The sequence below is a fragment of the Phocoena phocoena genome, chromosome X (assembly GCF_963924675.1).
Source record: "Phocoena phocoena chromosome X, mPhoPho1.1, whole genome shotgun sequence".
Taxonomy (NCBI): Eukaryota; Metazoa; Chordata; class Mammalia; order Artiodactyla; family Phocoenidae; genus Phocoena; species Phocoena phocoena.
The window spans coordinates 114,284,971-114,307,718 of record NC_089240.1 but is presented as its reverse complement, the minus strand read 5'-3'; the positions used below and the strand labels follow the sequence as shown (position 1 = coordinate 114,307,718).

Genomic DNA, 22,748 nt, shown 5'->3' with positions numbered 1-22,748 from the left:
TTCTGGAAAAGAAACCTGGGCTCAGCGTAATCAAAGCGTGGCAGATTGCGCTCTGTCTAGTTCGATCCTATTCTTAGAGCTCTCAGGGGAATCGATCTTTCATAACCCATCTCAATATTGTCCCCCAGTGTCTCTTAACAGGATAAGAAGTTGTCCTCTTGGGAAGGGCCTAAATCCCCATCTGTAATTTAAATCGGATTCTGTTTATTCTGTCCTCGTAGGGAAAAAAAACAACAGCACTGTAGTAGTTCACAAATAATTGACTCAAAGGCAAGGATTATGTGTGTGTCTGTATGCTCGGTTTTCTCTACACATAAATTACCTGGTGTGAGTCATCTCTTGCAGAGAAAGTCTTCAATCTCACAAAGATTCAATCGGTTTGTGCTCAAATTCACCCATGCTCCAAACACTCCCCTCCCTCCCCAGGAAGAAATCTTTTGTGCTGTGATCAGTTTCTCCTTCCCCTCTTGCTCCTTTCCCCTTCTATCTTAAAGCAGATCTCCCCAGCTCAGAAGCCACCTTTGACACCATATCTCATCTCTCTTCCTCAAAGGGTATTTTCCCTGTTCTCAGCCTCTCAACCTTGCACACCAGAATTTTCACAGTCCTCACCTCTTTGAGAACAGCGGATTTCTATTTTCTCCATTCTCCTCAGATCACTCATTAGTCTTTGTGGGCTTTTTGTTCCCTCTAGACTTTCTCTAGAATGTTTCATTTCTACCTCTGCAGGAATGAACTCCAGATCCCAAGTCCTGACCTGCCACCCTCCCTTCAGGCCTCTACCTGTTGGATGCTGAGCATATCCTGCTGAGGCTCCTACCAATCTCCAAAACTAAAAATGTTTTTAAATGAGCTCATTTTACCCCTACCGACATATAGTCTTTCTCAATTCTTTCATACCATTGATGATACTAGCTATCAATCCAATTCCTATCATTCTGCCTAGAAGTCATGATTCTCAAACGTTTTGGCCCCATTACGGCCATATAACCTCTTTGCTAAGGCAAACAACATCCAGGCAACTCCCAGCTGTCCCAGTGTGGATTCACTCCCATTAACCAGCTCATTAAGTTCTGTGAGGATGGTGAGCTAAAAAAAAAAAAAAAAAAAGTGCTGGAATGGTGCTTAAGTCTGAATTCTATCCCTGTTGGGTCAGGAGCTGTGCCAGTGACTGAGCCCAGTCTCTCCTCTTAGTACCTGGGTCTGCCTGTCCCTTCCCAACCTCATGGCTGCCCGTCCCCTATACCCTGCCTCCAGCCTAACCTCACTGCCCTGTGTGAACAGGGCTGGGCTGTGTAGAGACAAGAAACCCAAGTGAGGATCCTTCCCAGTCTCCCCACTGCCCCCCTGCCCCAGACCTATCTCTGTCACCCCAGAAGACCTAGCAAAGGAGTATCCCCGCTTCTTCAGGCCTAACCACCCAACCCAAGGCTGTTTTGCCCCGGCACAAAACCATTTTTCATTCTCCTAGTGTTTGGAGCTCAAGAAAAAACCAAAACAAAACGAAAGCCACAGATTGCTTGCCTGGCGGGAGTTAACAAACGTCTCCAAGCTCCAGACTCTACCTCTGTTTACTGGCCCCAGCGATTTAGTATCCCCACTCTCACCCTTTCCCCAGCAACCTCGTTAGAGCAGAGTTCCAGGAGGAATCTTGAGAGGCCGATAATTTTATCAGGCAGGCCAACTCCATGAGCCCTTGGCTCCCCTCAGAATGTACTTCTTTCTCAACCCAACAGTGCCCTGTGTGCCTCTCGCCCTCCAGTTTCTCCTCTCAGTACTGCTGCCCCCTGCCAAGCCTTGTCATGTGCTTTCTGGAGTACCCTCCACTAGGAACAAACTGCCCAGCCCTCACAGTTGCTGCACCGATGCCCTCTCCATCTCCTCCTTTTCCCGGTACCTGAATCTTGCTCAGGACATCACAAGCTCTGCCGCTGTTTCAAGTGGAGGCTGCTTATTTCCTCACCACTCCACTGTCCTACACACACACACACACACACACACACACTCACGCTCACGCCCAGTATCAGGTGGCCTGAAGGAGGAGCGGGAACTCCGCTCACTCCCCATTGATTGTTGTTCCAGGCTCCTTACTGCTCCACCCTGCCTCGAAGCGCTAACACCCTCTCCTTTCCCGGTCTTCTAACGACTTCCTGGTCTCTCTCGCACTTTCACCAAGCACTTGGGTATCTGCTTCACAGCTTCCTCTCCCCTCCCCCCCACCGCCCCGCGCCTACCCACCTCAGCCCCGCCTTCGATGCTCGTACAGGTAAGTCACACGGAATTCGAGACTTGCCTCCTTTCTTACTGGGAAAATCAAGATCCTCAGGTAAACAGTCCTCACCGTCCTCACCGTCCTCAGCCTGCGGTCTCCCTTCAATATACCAACAGTGCCCACGCATTCCTCCTGCCCTCCAGCCTCAGTGCTAGAGCTGTTCCCTCCTCCCTTATGAAACGTAAGCCCCAGTTTACGCTCCGCATCCCGCCACCTCCTTCCTGCCTCTTCTAGGACCTACTCCAACTGTCATCTCCCTCCACCATCTTCGGCGACTCCTTCTCCACCCCCTTCCTGTTCTCTAAAACCGCCTTCAGGTCTCTTTTAAGAAACAGCACCCCGCCCGCGCCCCTCCAGTCCACACGCCCCTCTTCTACCGCAGCATTTCTCTCCTCCCGTTCAGACCGAGCTTCTCAAAAGAGTCGTCTGCACTGCCGCCTGTTTTGGTATGGCATGCTTTTGACATTTTTTAGTGGTTGAAAAGTAAAATCGAAAGAAGACTTTTCTGACACGTGAAAATCCCGTGCGATTCATATCGCAGTGTCCACCAGTAAAAGTTGACTGGACACAGATATGCCCATTTGTTCACTGATTGTCTGTGGTAGCTTTAGGACTACAAGGCAGAGTGAGTGGTTGCAAAAGAGACTGTGTATTAATCTCCAAAATTTACAAGCAGCTCATGCAGCTCAATATCAAGAAAACATACAACCCAATCTAAAAATGGGCAGAAGACCTAAATAGACATTTCTCCAAAGAAGATATACAGATTGCCAACAAACACAGGAAAGGATGCTCAACATCACTAATCATTAGAGAAATGCAAATCAAAACTACAATGAGGTATCATCTCACACCAGTCAGAATGGCCATCATCAAAAAATCTACAAACAATAAATGCTGGAGAGGGTGTGGAGAAAAGGGAACCCTCTTGCACTGTTGGTGGGAATATAAATTGATACAGCCACTATGGAGAGCAGTATGGAGGTTCTTTAAAAGAAACTAAAAATAGAGCTACCATTCGACCCAGCAATCCCACTACTGGGCATATACCCTGAGAAAACCATAATTCAAAAAGAGTCATGGACCACAATGTTCATTGCAGCTCTATTTACAATAGCCAGGACATGGAAGCAACCTAAGTGTCCATCGATGGATGAATGGATAAAGAAGATGTGGCACATACATACAATGGAATATTACTCAGCCATAAAAAGACAGGAAATTGAGTCATTTGTAGTGAGGTGGGTGGACCTAGAGTCTGTCATACAGAGTGAAATAAGTCAGAAAGAGAAAAACAAATACCATATGCTAACACATATATATGGAATCTAAAACAAAATGGTTCTGAAGAACCCAGGGGCAGGACAGGAATAAAGACGCAGACATAGAGAATGGACTTGAGGACACGGGGAGGGGGAAGGGTAAGCTGGGATGAAGTGAGTGAGTGGCATGGACATATCTACACTACCAAATGTAAAATAGATAGCTAGTGGGAAGCAGCCACATAGCACAGGGAGATCAGCTCGGTGCTTTGTGACCACCTAGAGGGGTGGGATAGGGAGGGTGGGAGGGAGACGCAAGAGAGAGGAGATATGGGGATATATGTATATGTATATGTATAGCTGATTCACTATGAAGCAAAAACTAACACACCACTGTAAAGCAATTATACTCCAATAAAGATGTTTAAAAAAAAAAGAAAATATGAGGGAAAAAAGAGAGAGAGAGAGAGAGAGACTGTATAGCCTGCAAAGCCTCCAGTATTTCCTGCCTGGTCCTTTACAGGAAAGGTTTGCTGACCTTTGCCTCGGCCTCTGCCAATCATTACTCTACACTTTTACCAGAGGGATCTTTCTGAAGCACAAGTCTGATTATATATATCACAGCCCTGCTCCAAACCCTCCACTGACCCCATGGCCTTCAGTTCTGGCTCCTTAGCTTGGCACACGGAGCTCCACACATCCTGACTCCAGACTGTTTCTTCACCATATATCCTGTCTTTCTCCCCCAAATATATTGTGCTTCAGCCTTTCTGAACTCCTTGTAGTTTCCTGAAAGCTTCATGTGCTCTCATGTGTCTATGTGCCTTGCCATGTTCTTCCTCTGCTTGAAGAGTCCTTCAACGCATTCCTCACCTAACTAGCTTCTCATCTGACAAAACTCAGTTTAAAGGTCACCAAGATTTCCAGGATGCCCTCAGGCTGAGTTAGGGGCTCCTTTTATGGGCTTCCAGAGCCCCGCCCCCTCCCCAGGCAAATCTCTCTCTTAGCCCTCCTGAAATATTATGTTTGATTGAAATGTTTCTGATGCCACAGGTCATGAGTATCTTGAGGGCAGGAACCAGGCATTACTTATTTCTTTACTGACAGCCTCTAGCCGAAGGCCTAACCAAAACAGGTACTCAATACAACATATCTGAGCATCAGTGAATGTCTCTTCAATTTCACTGAGTACCAAGGAAATCTCCATGTTTGTAGATGACATTAAATTCCCCTAGGTACCTAGGTTCAGTTCAAGGATAAAAGAAAGAGGACTTTACTGTACTGGGTACATAGTAAGTGCTCAGGAAGGACTTAATAATTGAAAAGTGTACATAAGTTTAGGCCAGCATTTGCTGCAGTCCTTGGTTCTTTGGAGGTGCGTGATAAACATTGAATTAATTAATTCATATGTTGGGGGAAAGGCTGAAAAAGCTAAGTTGAGGCCGTATTGTGGAAGGTCTTAATGCCACAAATAATTTTAACTCATTCATTTCCCTGCTCAAAACCTCTCCAGTATTAATTTGGCAACAGAAAGGGGGATAAATGAAATGCAGAGTGATGGGTGATGGGGGAGGCCAGTTAAGAGGTTGGAAAGGTAGTCTTGCTGAAAAGAAGTGAGGCCTTAATTTTTGGGATGCAGTAGGAATGGAAACGGGAGGCTGGGTGAGAAAGCCAACGTGGAGGGTGGTAGGACAACCTGTTTTAGCAGCTGATTTGGTGGGTGGATGGGGAGCGCTTGAGGAAGAAGTATTGAAAGATGACTCCAAGGTTTTGAACCTGGACAACTGGAAAGCATAAGACTACTAATAGCATTAAAACGGGAGTCAGAAGGTAGAGCTCAGCTCTGGACAAGTTGGATTTAAGGGACTGGTGGGATATCCAAGTGGAGGTATCGAAATGGGTGGTTAGAAGCTGGGGTCTGGAGTTCAGGAGTGAAGTCAGGACCAGTGACAGAAATTGGAGCTATGTGCACAATATTGAAGCGTGGGAGTCATGTGTTCTCCAAAGAAGAGGGAGTAGAAAGAGAGCCAGTACTAGGACAGTAGTATAGGGAAAGCCTATATTCAAAGAGTAGAAGGAAGAATAGAAGGTCACACATATCAGTTAGAACTCAACGTAATTATGCTGGAGTTTTCAGTTTATTTCCTGAACATACCAGCCCAATGTGCTAAAAAAGCAAATAAGATTTTTGGTGTCATTTTCAGTGTCAAGGCTATTTGAAATGAATACTCGTATTAACCTCAGACAAGTAACCTAGGATACTTTGTGCAGATGTACTAATGAAACCCCATGAGAAATATTAGTGGATCTGGAAACAGTCCAAAGAATAGCAATTAAAATAATCAGGGCTTCCCTGGTGGCGCAGTGGTTGAGGGCCCACCTGCCGATGCAGGGGACACGGGTTGGTGCCCCGGTCCGGGAAGATCCCACATGCCACGAAGCGGCTGGGCCCGTGGGCCATGGCCGCTGAGCCTGCGCGTCCGGAGCCTGTGCTCCGCAACGGGAGAAGCCACGACAGTGAGAGGCCCGCGTACCGCAAAAAAAAAAAAAAAAAATCAGAGGGGTGGAGCAACCGATGTTTTAGGAAAGACTAAAGGGATACAGAGCCTGTTCAGTCTGGAAAAATAGCTAGAAGAGGCAACAGGAGCCTCAACAACAATAATAACAATGGCTAAAATTTATTGAGTGCTCCCTGTGTGTGAGATTATTGTAAACAACTTGTAAACAGCTCACTCGATTCTGACAACAATCTTAACAGGTAAGTACTATTATTATTCCCACTTTACAGATGAGGAAACTGAGGCACAGTGAAGTTAAGTAACTTGTCCAATCTGCCACAGGTAGTAAAGGAGAAGCCAGGATTTCAACCCAATCTGATTCTAGGGGGAGTGGCCAAGATGGCAGAGTAGGAAGACCCTCAGCTCACCTCCTCCCATGGGCACACCAAAATTACAGTTATTTGTGGAGCAACTATTGATGAGAAAGACCAGAAGACTAGCAGAAAAGATTTTCTACAACTAAAGATATAAAAAAGGAGCCCCCATGAGACAGGTAGGAGGAACAGAGACCCAGTATACTCAAGACCTGTACTCCTGGGTGGGCAACCCACAAACAGAAGGATAATTACAATTGCAGAGGTTCTCCCCAAGGAGCAATGGGTCTGAGCCCCACATCAGGCTCCCCAGCCCGGGGGTCCTGCACCAGGAACAGAAGCTCTCAGAATGTTTGGCTTTGAAGGCCAGCAGGCTTACTTTTGGCAGAGCCAGAGGGCTATGCGAAACGGAGACTCCACTCTTAAACAGCACACACAAAATCTCACACACTCCGGCACCCAGGGCAGAAGCAGTAATGTGAAATGAGCCTGGGTCAGACCTGCCTGCTGATTTTGGAGAGTCTCCCGGAGAGGCGGGAGGCAACTGCAGCTCACCCTGGGGACACAGACACTGGCGACAGCCATTTTTGGGAGCTCGTTCTACCACGTGGACACTGGTGCTATCAAGTGCCATTTTGGAATTCTCCCTCTAGCTTATTAGTGCAGGGACCTGGCCCTGCCCCTACTCACCAGCTTGTTGGCACCAGTACTGGAACACCTCAGGCCAAGCAACTGGCTGAGAGGAGATATAGAGCCACTCACCAGCAGGCCTGCTGCCTTAAGAACCCCTGAGCCCACAGCTGCCCTGGGACCCAGCCCTGTTCACCAGAGGGCTCAGGAGCTGGCCTTGCACACCAGTGCACTGGCACCATCCCTGGGACGCCTAGAGCCCTGCAGCCAGAGACCCTGGGACCTGGCTGCACCTACCAGTGGACTGGCAGTAGCCCTGGGATCACCTTCACCCACCAGTGGGTGGGTACCAATCCTGGGATCCCCAGGGCCCTGGCCCCACCCACCAGGCTGACACAGTCCTCAAGACCTGGCCCTGTACACCAGCAGGCCAACACCAGCTCCGGGACACTCTGGGCCCCTTAGCCAGTGGCCTGGGATCTGGTCCCACCCACCCGTGGGCTGACACCAGCTTTGGGACTTCCAAGACCCTGCAGCCAGATATCCGAGAAATTGGCTCTGCCCAACCAGCAAGCTGGCACTAGCCCTGGGATCCTCTGGGCCCTAGCCCTTCCCAGCAGCAGGCCAACACAAGCTGTGAGACACCTTGGACTGCTCAGCTAGCCACCCCGGGTTTTGGCCCAACTCATCAGCGGGCCAGTGCCAGCTTTGGGACACCTTGGACACCACAGCCAACCTTGTCAGGAGCCAGCCCCACCCACCAGCAGGCCAACAGCAGATCTGGGAACCTCGGCCTTCCAACCACCCACCCCAGAACCTGGTTCTGCCCACCAGTGGGCCAGCACTAGCCCTGGGACCCACTGGGGCTCTCAAGCCAGCAACCTTGTGACCTGACCACACCCACCAGTAGCCTGCAGCCTCTGCACAAGTCAGGACCTGGCAACCAATCAGACTGGGGGCCAGCTGTGCCTACCAGACTACCAACCACAATAGAAGGACCCACACATCTCACATAGGGGGCACCCCTAGAGCATATAGCTCTGTTGACCAGAGGGGAGTGTGCTGCTGGGACGCATAGGATATCTCCTACAAATGGCCACTTATGCAAGGTCAGGAAATGTAACCAACTTACCAGATACATAAAAATAAATACAGCAAATTAGGTAAAATGAGGTGACAAAGAAACATGTTCCAAACAAAGGAACAAGATAAAACCTCAGAAGAACTAAGTGAAGTGGAGATAGGCCATCTACCCAATAAAGAGTTCAAGGTAATGATTGTAAATATATTCAAAGAATTTGTGAGAAGATTGGATGAACAGAGTGAGAAGTTAGAAGTTTTTAACAGAGTTAGAAAATATAAAGACCTAAACAGAGATGAAGAATACAATAATTGACATTAAAAATACACTAGAAGGAATCAACAGTAAATTAGATGATACTGAGGAACGGATCAGCGAACTGGAAGACAGAGTAGTGGAAATCACTGAAGCTCAGCATATAAAATAAAAAAGAATAAAAAGCAATGAGGACAGGGACTTCCCTGGTGGTCCAGTGGTAAAGAATCTGCCTTACAATGCAGGGGTCACGGGTTCGATCCCTGGTCAGGGAACTAAGATCCCACATGCTGTGGGGCAACTAACCCCCATGCCACAACTACTGAGCTTGTGGGCCTCAACTAGAGAGCCCACATGCCACAAACTACAGAGCCCACGCACTCTGGAACCTGTGTGCCACAACTAGAGAGAAGCCCGTGTGCCGCAACAAAGAGCCCGCGCACCTCAGCGAAAGATCCTGCATGCCTCAACGAAGATCCCTCGTGCCGCAACTAAGACCCAACACAGCCAAAAAAAAAAAAAACTTAAAAAAAAGCAATGAGAACAGCTTAAGAGACCTCTGGAACAACATCAAGCTACTAACATTCACATTAAAGGGGTCCCAGAAGAAGAGAGAGTGAAAGGGACTGAGAACATATTTGAAGATATAATAGCTGATAACTCCCCTGACCTGGGAAAGGAAACAGACACCCAAGTCCAGAAAGCACAGAGAATCGCAAAAAGGAACCCAAAGAGGACCACACCAAGATATACTGTAATTAAAATGGCAAAAATTGTACATAAAGGGGGACTATTAGAAGCAACAAGGGAAAAGCAACGTTACGTACAAAGGAACTCCCATAAGGTTATCATCTCACTTTTCAGCAGAAACTCTACAGGCCAGAAGGGAGTGGAATGATATATTTAAAGTGATGAAAGGGAAGAACCTACAACCAAGAATACTCTACCCAGCAAGGCTTTCATTCAGATTTGATGGAGAGATCAAAAGTTTTACACACAAACAAAAACTAAAAAAGTTCAGCACCGGACTTCCCTGGTGGTGCAGTGGTTAAGAATCCGCCTGCCAATGCAGGGGACACGGGTTCAATCCCTGGTCTGGGAAGATCCCACATGCTGCGCAGCGACTAAGCCCATGCGCCATAACTACTGAGCCTGCGCTCTAGAGCCTGCAAGCCACAACTACTTAGCCTGCGTGCCACAACTACTGAAGCCCTCGCGCCTAGAGCCCGTGCTCCACAAGAGAAGCCATCGCAATGAGAAGCCAGTGCACTACAACGAAGAGTAGCCCCCACTCGCCGCAACTAGAGAAAGCCCACGTGCAGCAACGAAGACCCAAGGCAGCCAAAAATAAATAAATAAATAAATAAATAAATAATAATTTTCGTCTCTCAAACCTCTAAAAAAAAAAAAGTGTTCAGCACCACTAAACCAGCTTTACAACAAATGCTAAAGGAACTTCTTGAGGTGGAAAAGAAAAGGCCACAACTAGAAACATGAAAATTATGAAAGGAAAAATCTCATTGGTAAAGGCAAAAACACATTAAAGTAGTAAATCAACCATGTATAAAGCTAGTAGGAAGGTTGAAAGACAAAAGTTATAAAATTATCTATATTCTCAATAATTAGTTAAGGGATACAGAAAACCAAAAGATGTAAAACATGATATCAAAACAGTAAATATGGGGGGAGGGGAGTAAAAATGCAGGGTTGTTAAAATGTGTTTGAACTTAAGAGATCAGAAGCCTAAAATAATCACATATATAGATTAAGAGGTACAAACTTCCAGTTGCAAAAATAAATGAGTCATGTATATGAAATGTACAGTGTGGGGAATCTAGTCAATAACTATGTAAAATCTTTGAATGGTGACATCATAACTAGACTTATCATGGTGATCCTTTTGAAATTTATAGAAATGCCAAATCACTATGTTGTATAACAGGAACTAGCATAGTGTTGTAGGTCAATTATACTTCAAAACAAACAAACAAGGTCATAGAAAAAGAGATCAGATTTGTGGTTACCAGAGATGGGGGCTATGGGGAGGGGAAATTGGATGAAGGCGGTCAAAAGGTACAAACTTTCACTTATAAAAGATAAATACGTACTAGGGATGTGATGTACAACATGATAAATATAACTAACACTGCTAGGTGTTATATATGAAAGCTGCTGAGAGTATCCTAAGAGTTCTCATCATAAGAAAAAAATTTTTTTCTATTTCTTTAATTTTGCGTCTATATGAGATGATAGATGTTCACTAAACTTACTGTGGTCATCATTTCATGACGTATGGAAGTCAAATCATTATGCTGTACACCTTAAACTTATACAGTGCTGTATGTCAGTTATATCTCAATAAAACTGGAAGAAAAAAATAAATAAAAAAATAAACCCAATCTGATTCTTGAGCATATGTTCTTAACCACAGTAGTATAAACCTTCCAGCAAAATAATCTTAAAGATATGAATCAAGTAACCAGTCTTTTTACTAAGATTCAAAACTCAGAATACCAACACACCACTTAATGTTTTAAGAGGAAGACACATTGCTTTGTTGTTTGAATTTCTTAGACTGAGCAGACATTACTTTTGTAAAGAATTTTATATATATATATATATATATATATAAAACACTAGTTTATATAGTAGTAAACCTCTAGAATTTGTGATCCGGGGGGTTGTAATAAATAGCTTGAAGAAAGGTTTAGCATCTACAATAGATATATGGCTCCTATAGATACCTATAATAGTCAGGAATATATTTCTAGGGAAGGTGGGTTTTTGAACTAAGTAGGAAAGGACAGAGCGTGCTAGGTAGAGGGAGAATCTGCTTGGGAAATGGGTACATGGATGTGGTGTATGAAGTTACTCCTCCAGTTGGGTGGCATGTAACAAAGTTAATTAACTTGAAGACAATTCTGGGATTGCAGTGCTTTCTCTATTCAACGAACTATCCTGGGGAAACAGTGATGAGCCTTCATAAACAACATCTCCATCTCCATAGGAAATGCTTTAGAGATGGTTATCCCCACCTTTAATAACATCCACATCATTTATCCACTGTGCATGTGGACGATGGCTGTTTCTTTGGGAAAACTAAAGGCACTTCTTGGGTCACCCAGGAATTTAAATGCTCTTTCTCATGAGGTTTGACTTTTGTTCTAAGAGCTCGTGAAAACACTGCTGCCATTAGCTGTAACTTGCACCTTTGGGATTAACTCTAACGTAGAGAACACTGCATGAGTGGACCCAAGCTACTTAGTAACTGTGACTTAGTAAATTCCTTAGTAATTGTGACTATGAATATCTTGGCTTCCTTTCAGGGTGGAATCTATAGATGAGACAAAATCCTACCTCATGAATATGAGTTAACTATTTATTTCTAGAAAATGTAAAACTAGGTAGCTTGCACTCAGTATGTGGGTAACAGATTCAAAATAAGAGAGTGGGGAATGCATTTTAAGAGTGTAACGGAGAAAACAAAACTCAAGGCCTGGACAGGGGTCACTTCCCTGAAGACTAGGATAATGTATTGGTGGCTTATACAAATACCAGATTCCTTACTGGCTCTCTCTTTTTTCTATAACCTCATCTTTTTAAAAGAAAGTCACCAGATCTCAGCTCCTTTAAGAAAACTTCTAATCATTTTCTGCTTCAGATAAATTAACAGAAGTAATTTAATAGGGTACCTGAAAAAACTAATTTCAATTTGACTATTATCAAAGCCAAAACAAAGTTTTAAGATTTTTTTTTGGATCACCTATGTTTTCAACCTTGTCACCTCCCAGCGGTGGAGAAGGAAGCACTTTCCTGTTAAGTGCAGAGAGATTATTTCCTGGTTCGACCTGATTGTGAGGTCTATAAATAGGGCTACATTTGTAAGGAATACAATATACTGTACTTGACATTGATCAAGTACCGTGTCAACTCTCGGCTTAGAGGTGAAGAAATTGGAGAGGGCCCAGAGAAAAATAATGACTATAATTAAATGTTTGGAAAATGGGATCCAGGACAAAAACTATATAGGTAAAGTTGAGGAAATCTGATGACTCTTGGATGCCTTCTTTATTTTCTCAACGTTTTCAGCTTTGAGGAAGCTCAAGTATATCGGAAAATGCTTATCATCAATCAAAGTGCTACCAAAATCTAAGGGTGTGTACAAGTCCACAGGGATTTTTGAATCCACTTCAAAAATAATGGACGGACTCTCTATAGAGATTCTTTCAAAGGAGGATACATCCCTCTCTACTTCTTTCCCATAATTCATTCATTCATTCAGCAAACACTGAATGCCTACCATGTGACAGGCAACGTTCTAAGTATAGACAGAAATCTCTGTCTTCTTGGAACTTACATTCCTGGAGGAAGAGAGCTGGTAAACAATAATAACACAACAAACATAATAAATAGGTAAATTATAGAGTATGTTAGAAGGTGATATAAAAATAGAGCAGGTGAGGGAGATCAGGAATGGAAAGAATGCAAATTTAAAAGAGTGGAGAGGATAGGCGTCTAGTAGCCAGTAAGAGTGAGCAAATTGATGCAGCTAAAACGTAGAATTCTGACAGGGCTAAGGGCAAAGGATGGTGGTCACACTTTGCATTTACCTTGTGATATGCAGTTTACAACATTGTGCCAACCAGTCAGGAGGCACTGGAGGAGTTGGTGGAGTTTGGGAAAAGGGGTGAATTCTGTTTTGGCCATAGTAAGTGTTAAAGGCCACAGGATAGAAATAAATGATCAGCAGGGAGTTGGAAATGCAGGTCTGGAGCGCAGGAAAGACATTTGAGATAGAGATGTCGACTTGGAATCACTAATATTGACGATGGCTGAAAGCAGTGGGTATGAATAGGTGAGCTGGCCAAAGGAGAATAGAGTGGAAAGAGGTCAATGTAAAATGTCTATAGTGTAGGGGATGAAGACAAAGAAAAAAATCGAGAAAGGAGAGTATATTTTATCCTGATCAGAGAGACAGAAGATGGATGGGCCTTTGTTGTTAGCATCACTTTATTCCTCTCCTTTCATTTCTCCCTAGTGTAAACTGGTTCTCTACGTGACGAAAACACTCCCACCGCGCTACACCCTTTTGGGCGTGAATCTTTCTCATAGACCTTTTGAAGGTAAGGAGAAGGGAACTAACTTTTACTGAGTGTCCCCCGCGTGCGACGTGTTTGCGGCTCCAAATGCCGGGTGGTTTTCCTCTACACCCCACCCGCCCCCTCGCTTTCACACCCTTGCCTCCTTCCGCGGTTCCCAGTAGTCTGAAGTACAGGAAAGGTCCACAGAAAACAAAGGGCACAGCTTGAGGGAAAAGCAAAACAAACAAACAAAAATTCCCAGCCCAGGGGTAGGGAGCCAGCACTGACCGCCTTTAACCACCGCCTGCAGAGCCCAGGGTCCCTCTGCCCCGCCCGGAACTCTCCACAGGCCCCGCCCCCTGCCCCGCGGCCCGCGTTCATTTGCTGGCGCCCTTCCACTCCACTTCCCCATTGATCCGCTTGCGCCTCTTCTTTTACGCCGTCCGCTCAGCTCCGCCCCTCGCAAAGCGGCAGCGCGGTGGAGGCCCTGCCCCTCGGTACTCGCGGACTGTTTTCCGTGTCGCTTCCCCTTCTTCCCGGCATCCCCGTTTCCGCTTTCTCACGGCTCTTTGGTTTTCCCACCTCTTGGGCGCTTCGCGCCCAGAGGTTCACTGACGTCATCTCTCTGCGCTGCGCGGACACCCGCCGGTGGAGGAAGGAATAGCTCCGTCGCCCTTCGCTTCTTTTGTTGGGCTGCTACTCCTCCGGAGTCATGGCGCCGTCGCTGTGGAAGGGGCTGGTGGGCATCGGCCTCTTTGCCCTAGCCCACGCGGCCTTTTCCGCTGCGCAGCGTAAGTGCCTGAGGGACGGCGATCGCTTCCGTGCGGGACTCCGGGGGCGGCGTGTGGGCGCACCCTTGAGGGAGTGTAGGACCGCGTGTCCCGGGAACGGTCATTTGAGACCTTAGAGTTTGGGGTGGCTGTGAGAAGCAGTGCGGGGCTCCCCGGTGGAAGGCTTGGAGTCTGAGTTTGAGAAGAGTGGGGCACCTGGGGTTGCAGCAGGGTTGGAAGTGGGTGTTGGGGAGAGGGCTCAGTACGGGACCGGTGGGCTGCAGGGTAGGCAGAGAGGGGATCTATCCGGGAATCCGGGACAAGTGATGTCAGATCCAGCGTGGGGCTGGCAAAGTTTCAGATCGAGGACCTCGGATGCTCATGGTCCCATGACAACTAGGTGGACAACGTCTTGGGCACTCCTGGGTTGTCCAGGCGTACTGACAAGTTAAATGACCATTTGCCTCAGGGAGGCACTGTGATGCGGGGCAAAGAGCACCGGACTGAGGGGCTGGTTCTTAGAAACTTGCTTTACCGCTAAATCTGTGACCTTGGGCACATCATGTCCCTTCTCTGAGGCTTCACTGAGGTGGATTTTAATTCTTGCACTTTCTATGTCAGAGAGTGATTGGGAAGTTTAAATGAAAAAAAAACAAAAGTGCTTTATCACACATATACAATTGTATTGTCAAGAGGAAACTTGGAGTCCAGCAGAGGATGCAGTGCAGTGAGACAGCTGATCTGTTTTGAGGTCTACCTTCTCTCCGAGACCAGGAGTTAGCAAACTCTGGCATGTGGGCCAAATGCAGCCTCCCTCCTGTTTTTGCCATGAGCTAAGAATGTTTTTAGATTTTTAATTTGTTGGGGGGAAAAAGCAAAAGAATATAATTTTATGATCCATGACAATTATATAAAATCCAAGTTTCAGTGTCCATCAGTGAAGTTTTATTGGCACACACCCACGCCCATTCGTTTAGGTATTGTCTGGCTGCTTTCTAAGGGCAAAGTTGAGTAGTTACAATGGAGATAATAAGGCCTGCAAAAGCTAAAATATTTATTATCTGGCCCTTTACAGGAAAAGTTTGCTGAGCTCTTTCCTAACCTATAGAGCCCATAAGGGCAGGGACAATGTGTATTTTGTTCATTGCTGTAATGTCAGTGCCCAGCACAATGTTCCCAGCTAGGTACTCAATAAATTTGTTGAATGAAGGAAAGAAATTCAGAGTTGAACTTTATTCCTTTATTTGCTACCTTACTTTCCATCTTCAGGAATAAAGTAGCAAATGAAATGTGAATTCCTCAAAGCTCCAATTGTTTTCAAGATAAAACGTTTTGTTCTATTTATTGTACATAATTAAATGATCCAATTATTAAAATTACTTTTTACATACAGGTATTATGACAACATTTGTCTGGCAGAAATTCAGCTTTATTTTTTTTTAATTTATTTTGAAATTTTAGATTTACAGAAAGGTTGCGAAGATAGTACGGAGAGTTACTGTATACCCCTCACTCAGTTTCCCCCATTGGTAACACCTTACATTACTATGTTATAATGTAACAACTAGGAAACTGACATTGGTATACTACTATTAAGTAAGGTCTAGCTTTTATTTGGATTTCACCAGTTTTCCCATTAATGTCTTCTTTCTATTCCAGGAATCAATCCAGGATATCATATTACATTTAGTTGTCATGTTTCCTCAGGCTCCTCTTTCTGTGACAGTTTCTCCAAAGCTCCAATCTTGAATGATAACAATAATAATAGCTAACATTTATTAAATGTTTATCATGTGCCAGGCACTGAGCTAAGCATTTTACGTGTATTGTGTAATTCAATACTACCAAAAACCCTGGGAGGTAGATATTATTGTTATTATCGTCTTTGCAAGATGAAGAAATTGAGACATACTGCTAGGAAACTTGTGCAAAATTACAGAGATGATAAATGGTGGGGCTGGGTTTCAAAGACAAGCAGTTGGATTCTAGAGCCTGTGTGCTACACTGCTTGGTAAAATTCAGTCTTGAGTAATTGCTTGAAATTGCGCTGTGCTTAGGTGCTAGAAGGTGCAGTGATGTCCTGAGGGAGTTCAAAGTCAAGTGGAGAAAGAAGTGCATCAAGCAACAATCACCATAAAGTAATATAGATGCTATGCTAAAAGTATGTAAAAATACATGGAGATGGGAGTAGTCATTTTTCAGGGGGTGGGGGGAAGGGGTTAAGAAAGGTGCCTAGAGTCTGGCTGATCAAGTGTGGTCTTTAGCCCAGCATCTTGGAAATCATCTGGGAGCTGGTCAGAAATGCAGAAATTCAGACACCCCCACCCCAGATCTATGGAATCAAATCTGCTTTTTAATAAGATCCCCAGGTGATTTGTATGTACATTCATTTTAGAATAGCTTCCCTAGAGGAGATTAGGGTACAGTGGTACTGCGTCATTTTCTACAATAGACTTCAGCTGTAAAATCTTACTATCCTAGAGCAAGGAGATAGATGACCGAAGTCCAACCCCTTCATTTTACAGATGAGGAAATGCCCTGCTAAAGCTGGAGTTAGAGTCAGATTAGGCTTCATGCAAAGAAGAAAGGTAGCTGGGAATTGAACAGGCAGTAGGAAGTTAGCCAAAACCTATTTGGGTATTGGTTTGATTTTTCTTTTACGCCTGTCCTTATGATGAAACCTGTGAGATAAAACTTAAGAAATGTTTCTAGACACATTCTCTTTTAAGAGTCAGTGCATACTCACTCACAATAATTTGAGGTTTTAAGCATGTGATTAAGTAGGGATTGTGCAAGATTCCTCTAGAATTAGGATTTTGTGTTTTTATGTGAGGTGAGCATGCCTTGTGGCATTTGTCACTGCAGTGGGACCTCTTTATAATCCTCATGTTGGAAAGAGACCAATATTTACCTTTGAGGCTAATTGTGTCCTGTCAGATTGTGGCAGCAGGTAGCACCCTGGGGTGCTGTGCCATGCTGGTCTTTGCCGTGACGAACTTTGTTATGGCAGACCTCCTATCCTGTGTCTCATTTGATCCTTATATTCCCAATTTACAGTTGCAGAAATTTAGGCAGTGAAAAGATAGATACTGTATTTTTTTGATTCTCAGGCACATTCCACCTCCCACTCCTACATTTTAACACTCTGAAATTGAGATACATGTTACAATCCACGAGGGTGTCTTACATTGAATGAGATTACGATAAATTGAAGAGCTGGTATTATGATCTCGGCTTTTCAGCTTCCAAATCCTGATCCTTTTCCTTCATACCTTGCTACCTCCTGAGGCTAAGGCAGTAGCAGAATTATAATTAAATCATATAAGCAGCAATTGATGTCCCGGAATTTCTCCTATTCCAACACCCCCCAGCATATTGTCTCAGGAAAAACATTTCCATAACAATATTACTTTGTCCATATTATGTGATGGTGGTGCTATTTCAGAGTTGAGATTTTTTGTAGACTTAATTTTTAAATAATTGTGATTTCTTTGACCAGTTAGTGAAAGAATTTCAGAGAATTCTAGTTTTCCTGTAGTAATGAAAGAAAAATTATGTTTAGGTATTTCTTCCTCATATTTGCTCACTTTTCACTCTTCTCCTGTTTTATAAGGTGACAAAGCAGGTCATGATGGGAATAAAGTAGTTCAAGATCAGACTGACTGCCTTAGAAGATAGAGGTTTTTGAGGAATCCGGGATTAGCATTACTTTTTGTAGCACATGTCAGTTGCTTCTTTGGTATATAGATTTGCTTGCATTTTAAGAAAAATGGGCTACAATTTCTTTAATGGTATGCTTCTGGTTTATAGATCGTTCTTATATGCGATTAACAGAAAAAGAAGATGAATCACTGCCAATAGATGTAAGTTGGTCATTTATATTCCATTAAAATATATATAACCGAATCACTTTGCCATATACCTAAAACTAATACAATATTGTAAATCAACTATACTTCAATAAAAAATATATATGTATATATATTTTAAAAATCAGCCACATAGCTTAACATATATTTTAAATTTTTTTTGGTTTTTTATTCTCTTAATTTTCCAGAGATGAAATAGCATATCTGTTATCTACATTTTGTCACTCATTATAAAACCCAAAGATTTGGAAACAAAAGATTTCTGTTTGGTTTCTAGAACTTAGTTTATTTTTTTGGCCATGCCGCGCAGCTTGCAGGATCTTAGTTTGCAGGATCTCAGTTCCCTGACCAGGGGTCCAACCCGGGCCCCCTGCAGTGGAAGTGTGGAGTCCTAACCACTGCACAGCCAGGGAACTCCCTAGAACTTAGTTTATAATAGTCTTTCTAGAAGTTGCTCTGTCTGTAGTCTGAGATGGACTTAAGTTGATTATTTGACTTTATTTTTTTTAAGAAAATTCCTTTTATACATAAAGTTTAAAAACAAGTAAAACTAACAAAACATTGTTTAGGGAGAGATACATAGGTGGTAAAACTAAAGAAAAATAGGAAGTGCTTTTTTTTAAAGCTGAAATAATATGTGAACTTCACTCACAGTTTTTTATCTTTATTGGATTTTTGTTTTGTTTTTTTGCCTGCGCCGTGTGGCTTGCGGAATCTTAGTTCCCCGACCAGGGATTGAACCTGTACCCCCTGCAGTGGAAGCATAGAGTCCTAGCCACTGGACTGCCGGGGAATTTCCCCTCCCCCCCTTTTAAAATCTTTATTAGATTTTAAAGAACGAAAGTAGTAAGTTCTTTGTAATAGAATCAACCAGTAAGTGTCAAAAGTAAAACTGACCCCATACAATTAAAAAAAAAGAAACTGACCCCGTTGCTCACAATTCTACCTCTACTCCCAACAGTTTGGAGTATATCAGTAGTTTAGTTTTCTTCTATGCATAAACAACATTATCTTTGTGTATGTATAGTTTTACGTAATCAAAACACAGAGTGTTTCTTTTAAAAGAGTTATGTGTATATATGTATACTTTCATAACTAGCTTTTTATTACTTAACAATTTATCTTGACATATTTTCATGACAACTCATAGATTTACCACATCCTTGTTAATGATGCCTATGATTGCATTGTATGAAATGGGTCTTGGTACACTGGTGGTGGGGATGTAAACCAGTATAACAGATGACATTAAATTTTAGTTTAGAAAGAATAATAGCTTGTGGCTAATTTTGACTTTAATTGTCATAATTAAAGACATGGTGGATATGGCTATTAACTCATTCTCCCGTCACCTTTGTTTTGTGGTAGATGCGCGCGCACACACACACATATACACACTCATTTATATCTGTTTAAAATAACTTTCTTCTGTTTACAAATGAGAAAATTTGAAAAATACAGAAAATCACAATCAAGAAAATAAAATATGCCTGTAATCCCATGTTGGTTAATATCAAACATTGCAAGTTTTTGCTTGCAGAACCTCTTTGGAAAGCAGTTTCGTATTACCTAATAAAGTTGAATTTGTGTATACTCTACACCAGTGGTTGCACTCCCGTGTGCCAGGAGACATACACAAAGATATCCATCCTGATGTTGTAGAAGTCACAGACAGGAAACAGCCCACATAGCCATCAACAGTAGAATGTATAAATTGTGGGATTTTCACGTAATGAAATACAATGAAAATGAATGGACTACAACTATGTACTTCAACAGGGAGGAATCTCACCCCCAAAAAAAGCTCAAATGGGCAAAAGTAAGCAATGTATGTTTTAGAGGTACATACAGAGCTGGTAAAATTATAAATAAAAGCAAGGAACTGATTAATAAACAATTGGGGACAATAGTTAACTGGGAGGGAGGGTGAAGGATATAATTGGAGAGGGGTACCTGGACCTTGAAGGGTACTGGTAATGTTCTGTTTCTTAAGCTAGGTGGTGGCTAAGGGGTGTTCTTTTTATACTCTGTGATATTTAACAATAATACATTAAAACATTCATAGTTGCTCTTAGAAGCTGGTAATAGTTGATAACTGAGTTCTGAATGGCTTGGTACCTGTTTTTGCTATTTGCGCAAAACCCAGAAGTATCTTTGCAGCCGATTCACAGAACTTATAGAAGATACTGTTTTGTCTGAGTCCAAATCATTTAAAGTGAGACTCCTTGATAGGATCTAGAAGAAATACCTGTTAAGAGGCTAGAAAGAGATGGAGAGAAAATTGTAAATTTTTATAGTAATATTTGTATGTTGTTTAGTAATTTCAATCTTTATACTCACAGATAGTTCTTCAGACACTTCTGGCCTTTGCAGTTACCTGTTATGGTATAGTTCATATTGCAGGGGAGTTTAAAGACATGGATGCCACTTCAGAACTAAAAAATAAGTAAGTCTTTTCCTTTTCATAGGCATTTAATTTCATGGGGGTTTTGCTTCATTTACATAATTTAAAATCTATGTTTTTTATGGTACATAAAAGTCGGTTTTGTTTTTACATTTCGATTATGCAGTTTGTATGAGTAACGAGGTAAAAAAATTGAGGCAGTGTTTGATGTGTCAGGAAAAATGGAAGTTGAATGACAGATTATTGACATCAGAATAAGATGTTATGTTATGGTTTCTTAAATTACTTGTTGGCTGGTTGGATAGATAGGTGGATGGAAATAGATATATAGGAAGATATTCCCTCAGGAATTTTTTCCTTCTTTCTTCCCCACCCGCCTTGCTTCTCCCTCTCCTTCCTCCCTCCCTTCCCTCCCTTCCCTTTTCCTCTTCTTATCCTCTTGACCCAGCTTAATCTTTGGAAGATTAAGAGGTTTTCTGTTTCCTCTATCACTTGAACCTAGTCTGTGACATAAACTCTGCTCTTAGGCCCTTTTCTATCCTTGGACTAAAGTATATTTGTTATTCTGCTTTCTTTTTTCTCCTATACTACTTCTAAGCTATTTTCATGAGCTTTGCTTGCTTTTCTTTTCCATATTTCTGAATTGCATAAAATCATCCTTTAGCTTTATTCAATTCCGTCTCTGGACTTTAGCCACCTTCTTGATCCTAGAAATTTTAACACAGTATTTCCTTAGAAGAATTCACAATAAACATTTATGTGTTAGAGGAAATTCATCCCCTTTTTACTTTTACTTTTTAATTTACATTTTAAATAGTCACATCTCAGGCTTCCCATTTTATGTTGGGGTATGCTTGGATTTTCAGGTGGGCTGACTTTGAGATTTGAGTTTTTATCAAAAGAAAAGTTCTCTTTCCTTCCAGGAAATTAATATTTAAAAACAAACCAATACCAAAAGCCATACACTTAGGTGTTTGTGAACTTTTTTTAGACTGCATATATCTCACTGGAAAGATGGAAGGATACTCCACTATCACTACCCACTACAGTTCTTACAAAGAGTCTACCAAGAATCACAGGCAAGGGGCTTAGAAAGAAAGAAGTAAAACAGAATGGCATTAAGTAGGTGGTAGCAAGATACATGAATTTAGTAGGTGGTAGCAAAATATACGAGTTTGGACAACAGCAGGTACAGAAGGGCCAAAAGGAATTTTCCGTTGTACTTGGTTCTTAGAAGACAGATCTGTACAATTATCAGATGGCTTGAATAGTGAGGGCCAGGTGAGAATAATCAAAGTTATACTCTATGTACTGTTTTTTTTTAAGGACTATTTGGCATGGGCTGGTGTTAGATTTATAGAGGTGATTAAAGTTGAGCGATTATTTGTGTTTTCATAGGCATCTTGGAAGGAATGCCTGAATTAAAAAATTTGAGGGTTTTATGTTACATTTCCGGGTTTCTTATTTTCCTTGTACAGGAAGAAAGTGAGATACAGTATGTTTACCAATTATAGTCTGATTTTACGGATTTAAACTTAGTTAAAACTATAATCCATAGCAAATTCATAATTTATTAGAAGCCTGCTTATTTTCAAATAAGCTTTTATAAAGGTTTATCTAAAATTGATGCTTTTTTTCTTTTAAGGACATTTGACACATTAAGGAATCACCCATCATTTTATGTATTTAATCATCGCGGTCGAGTACTGTTCCGGCCTTCGGATACAACAAATTCTTCAAACCAAGATGCATTGTCCTCTAACACATCATTGAAGTTACGAAAACTTGAATCACTGCGTCGTTAAGATTTTTACAAATTATAATAACAGAATAGGACAGGACACAGAGCTGGAATATTGGAGTTTGGGGTACAAAACACTCCCCCCCATCAGTATTTATATTGATCTTTCAGACCTAATTAAAAAAGTCTATGACCCTTGTTTATACACTGTTAATCAAATCATTAATGCAATATAAGTTATCTGTGAAATGAGTCTTTGATCTTTCATAGAGAGAGAATTCTTTTTTCATCTAAAACAAATTCACATGTTTTGTAAAAGTCACTGTTTTGAAAACATTTCTTTGAAAAATGATGGTTTTGTAATTATTTATTTTCTTAGATTTCTTTTCTTTTGCACTACAGTTTTTAGGATCCTTTTGGAGATAGTGTGACTACTGCATTTTGCAGCGTGAATGATAGTAAAATGGTCTTAAGTTCTTAACAACAAATGGACTTCTCTAAAGTAGACCAA

General features: G+C 42.4%; 1 protein-coding gene across 1 annotated transcript; it reads left to right on the top strand.

Moving 5' to 3' along the window:
- The first annotated feature begins 14,165 nt into the window (after positions 1-14,165).
- On the top strand, positions 14,166-22,301 carry MMGT1 (membrane magnesium transporter 1). Its single transcript, XM_065901296.1, has 4 exons — positions 14,166-14,244; positions 18,034-18,086; positions 20,435-20,538; positions 22,142-22,301. Exons 1-4 carry the CDS (start codon positions 14,166-14,168, stop codon positions 22,299-22,301), a joined length of 396 nt encoding a protein of 131 aa, XP_065757368.1.
- Positions 22,302-22,748: the final 447 nt, after the last annotated feature.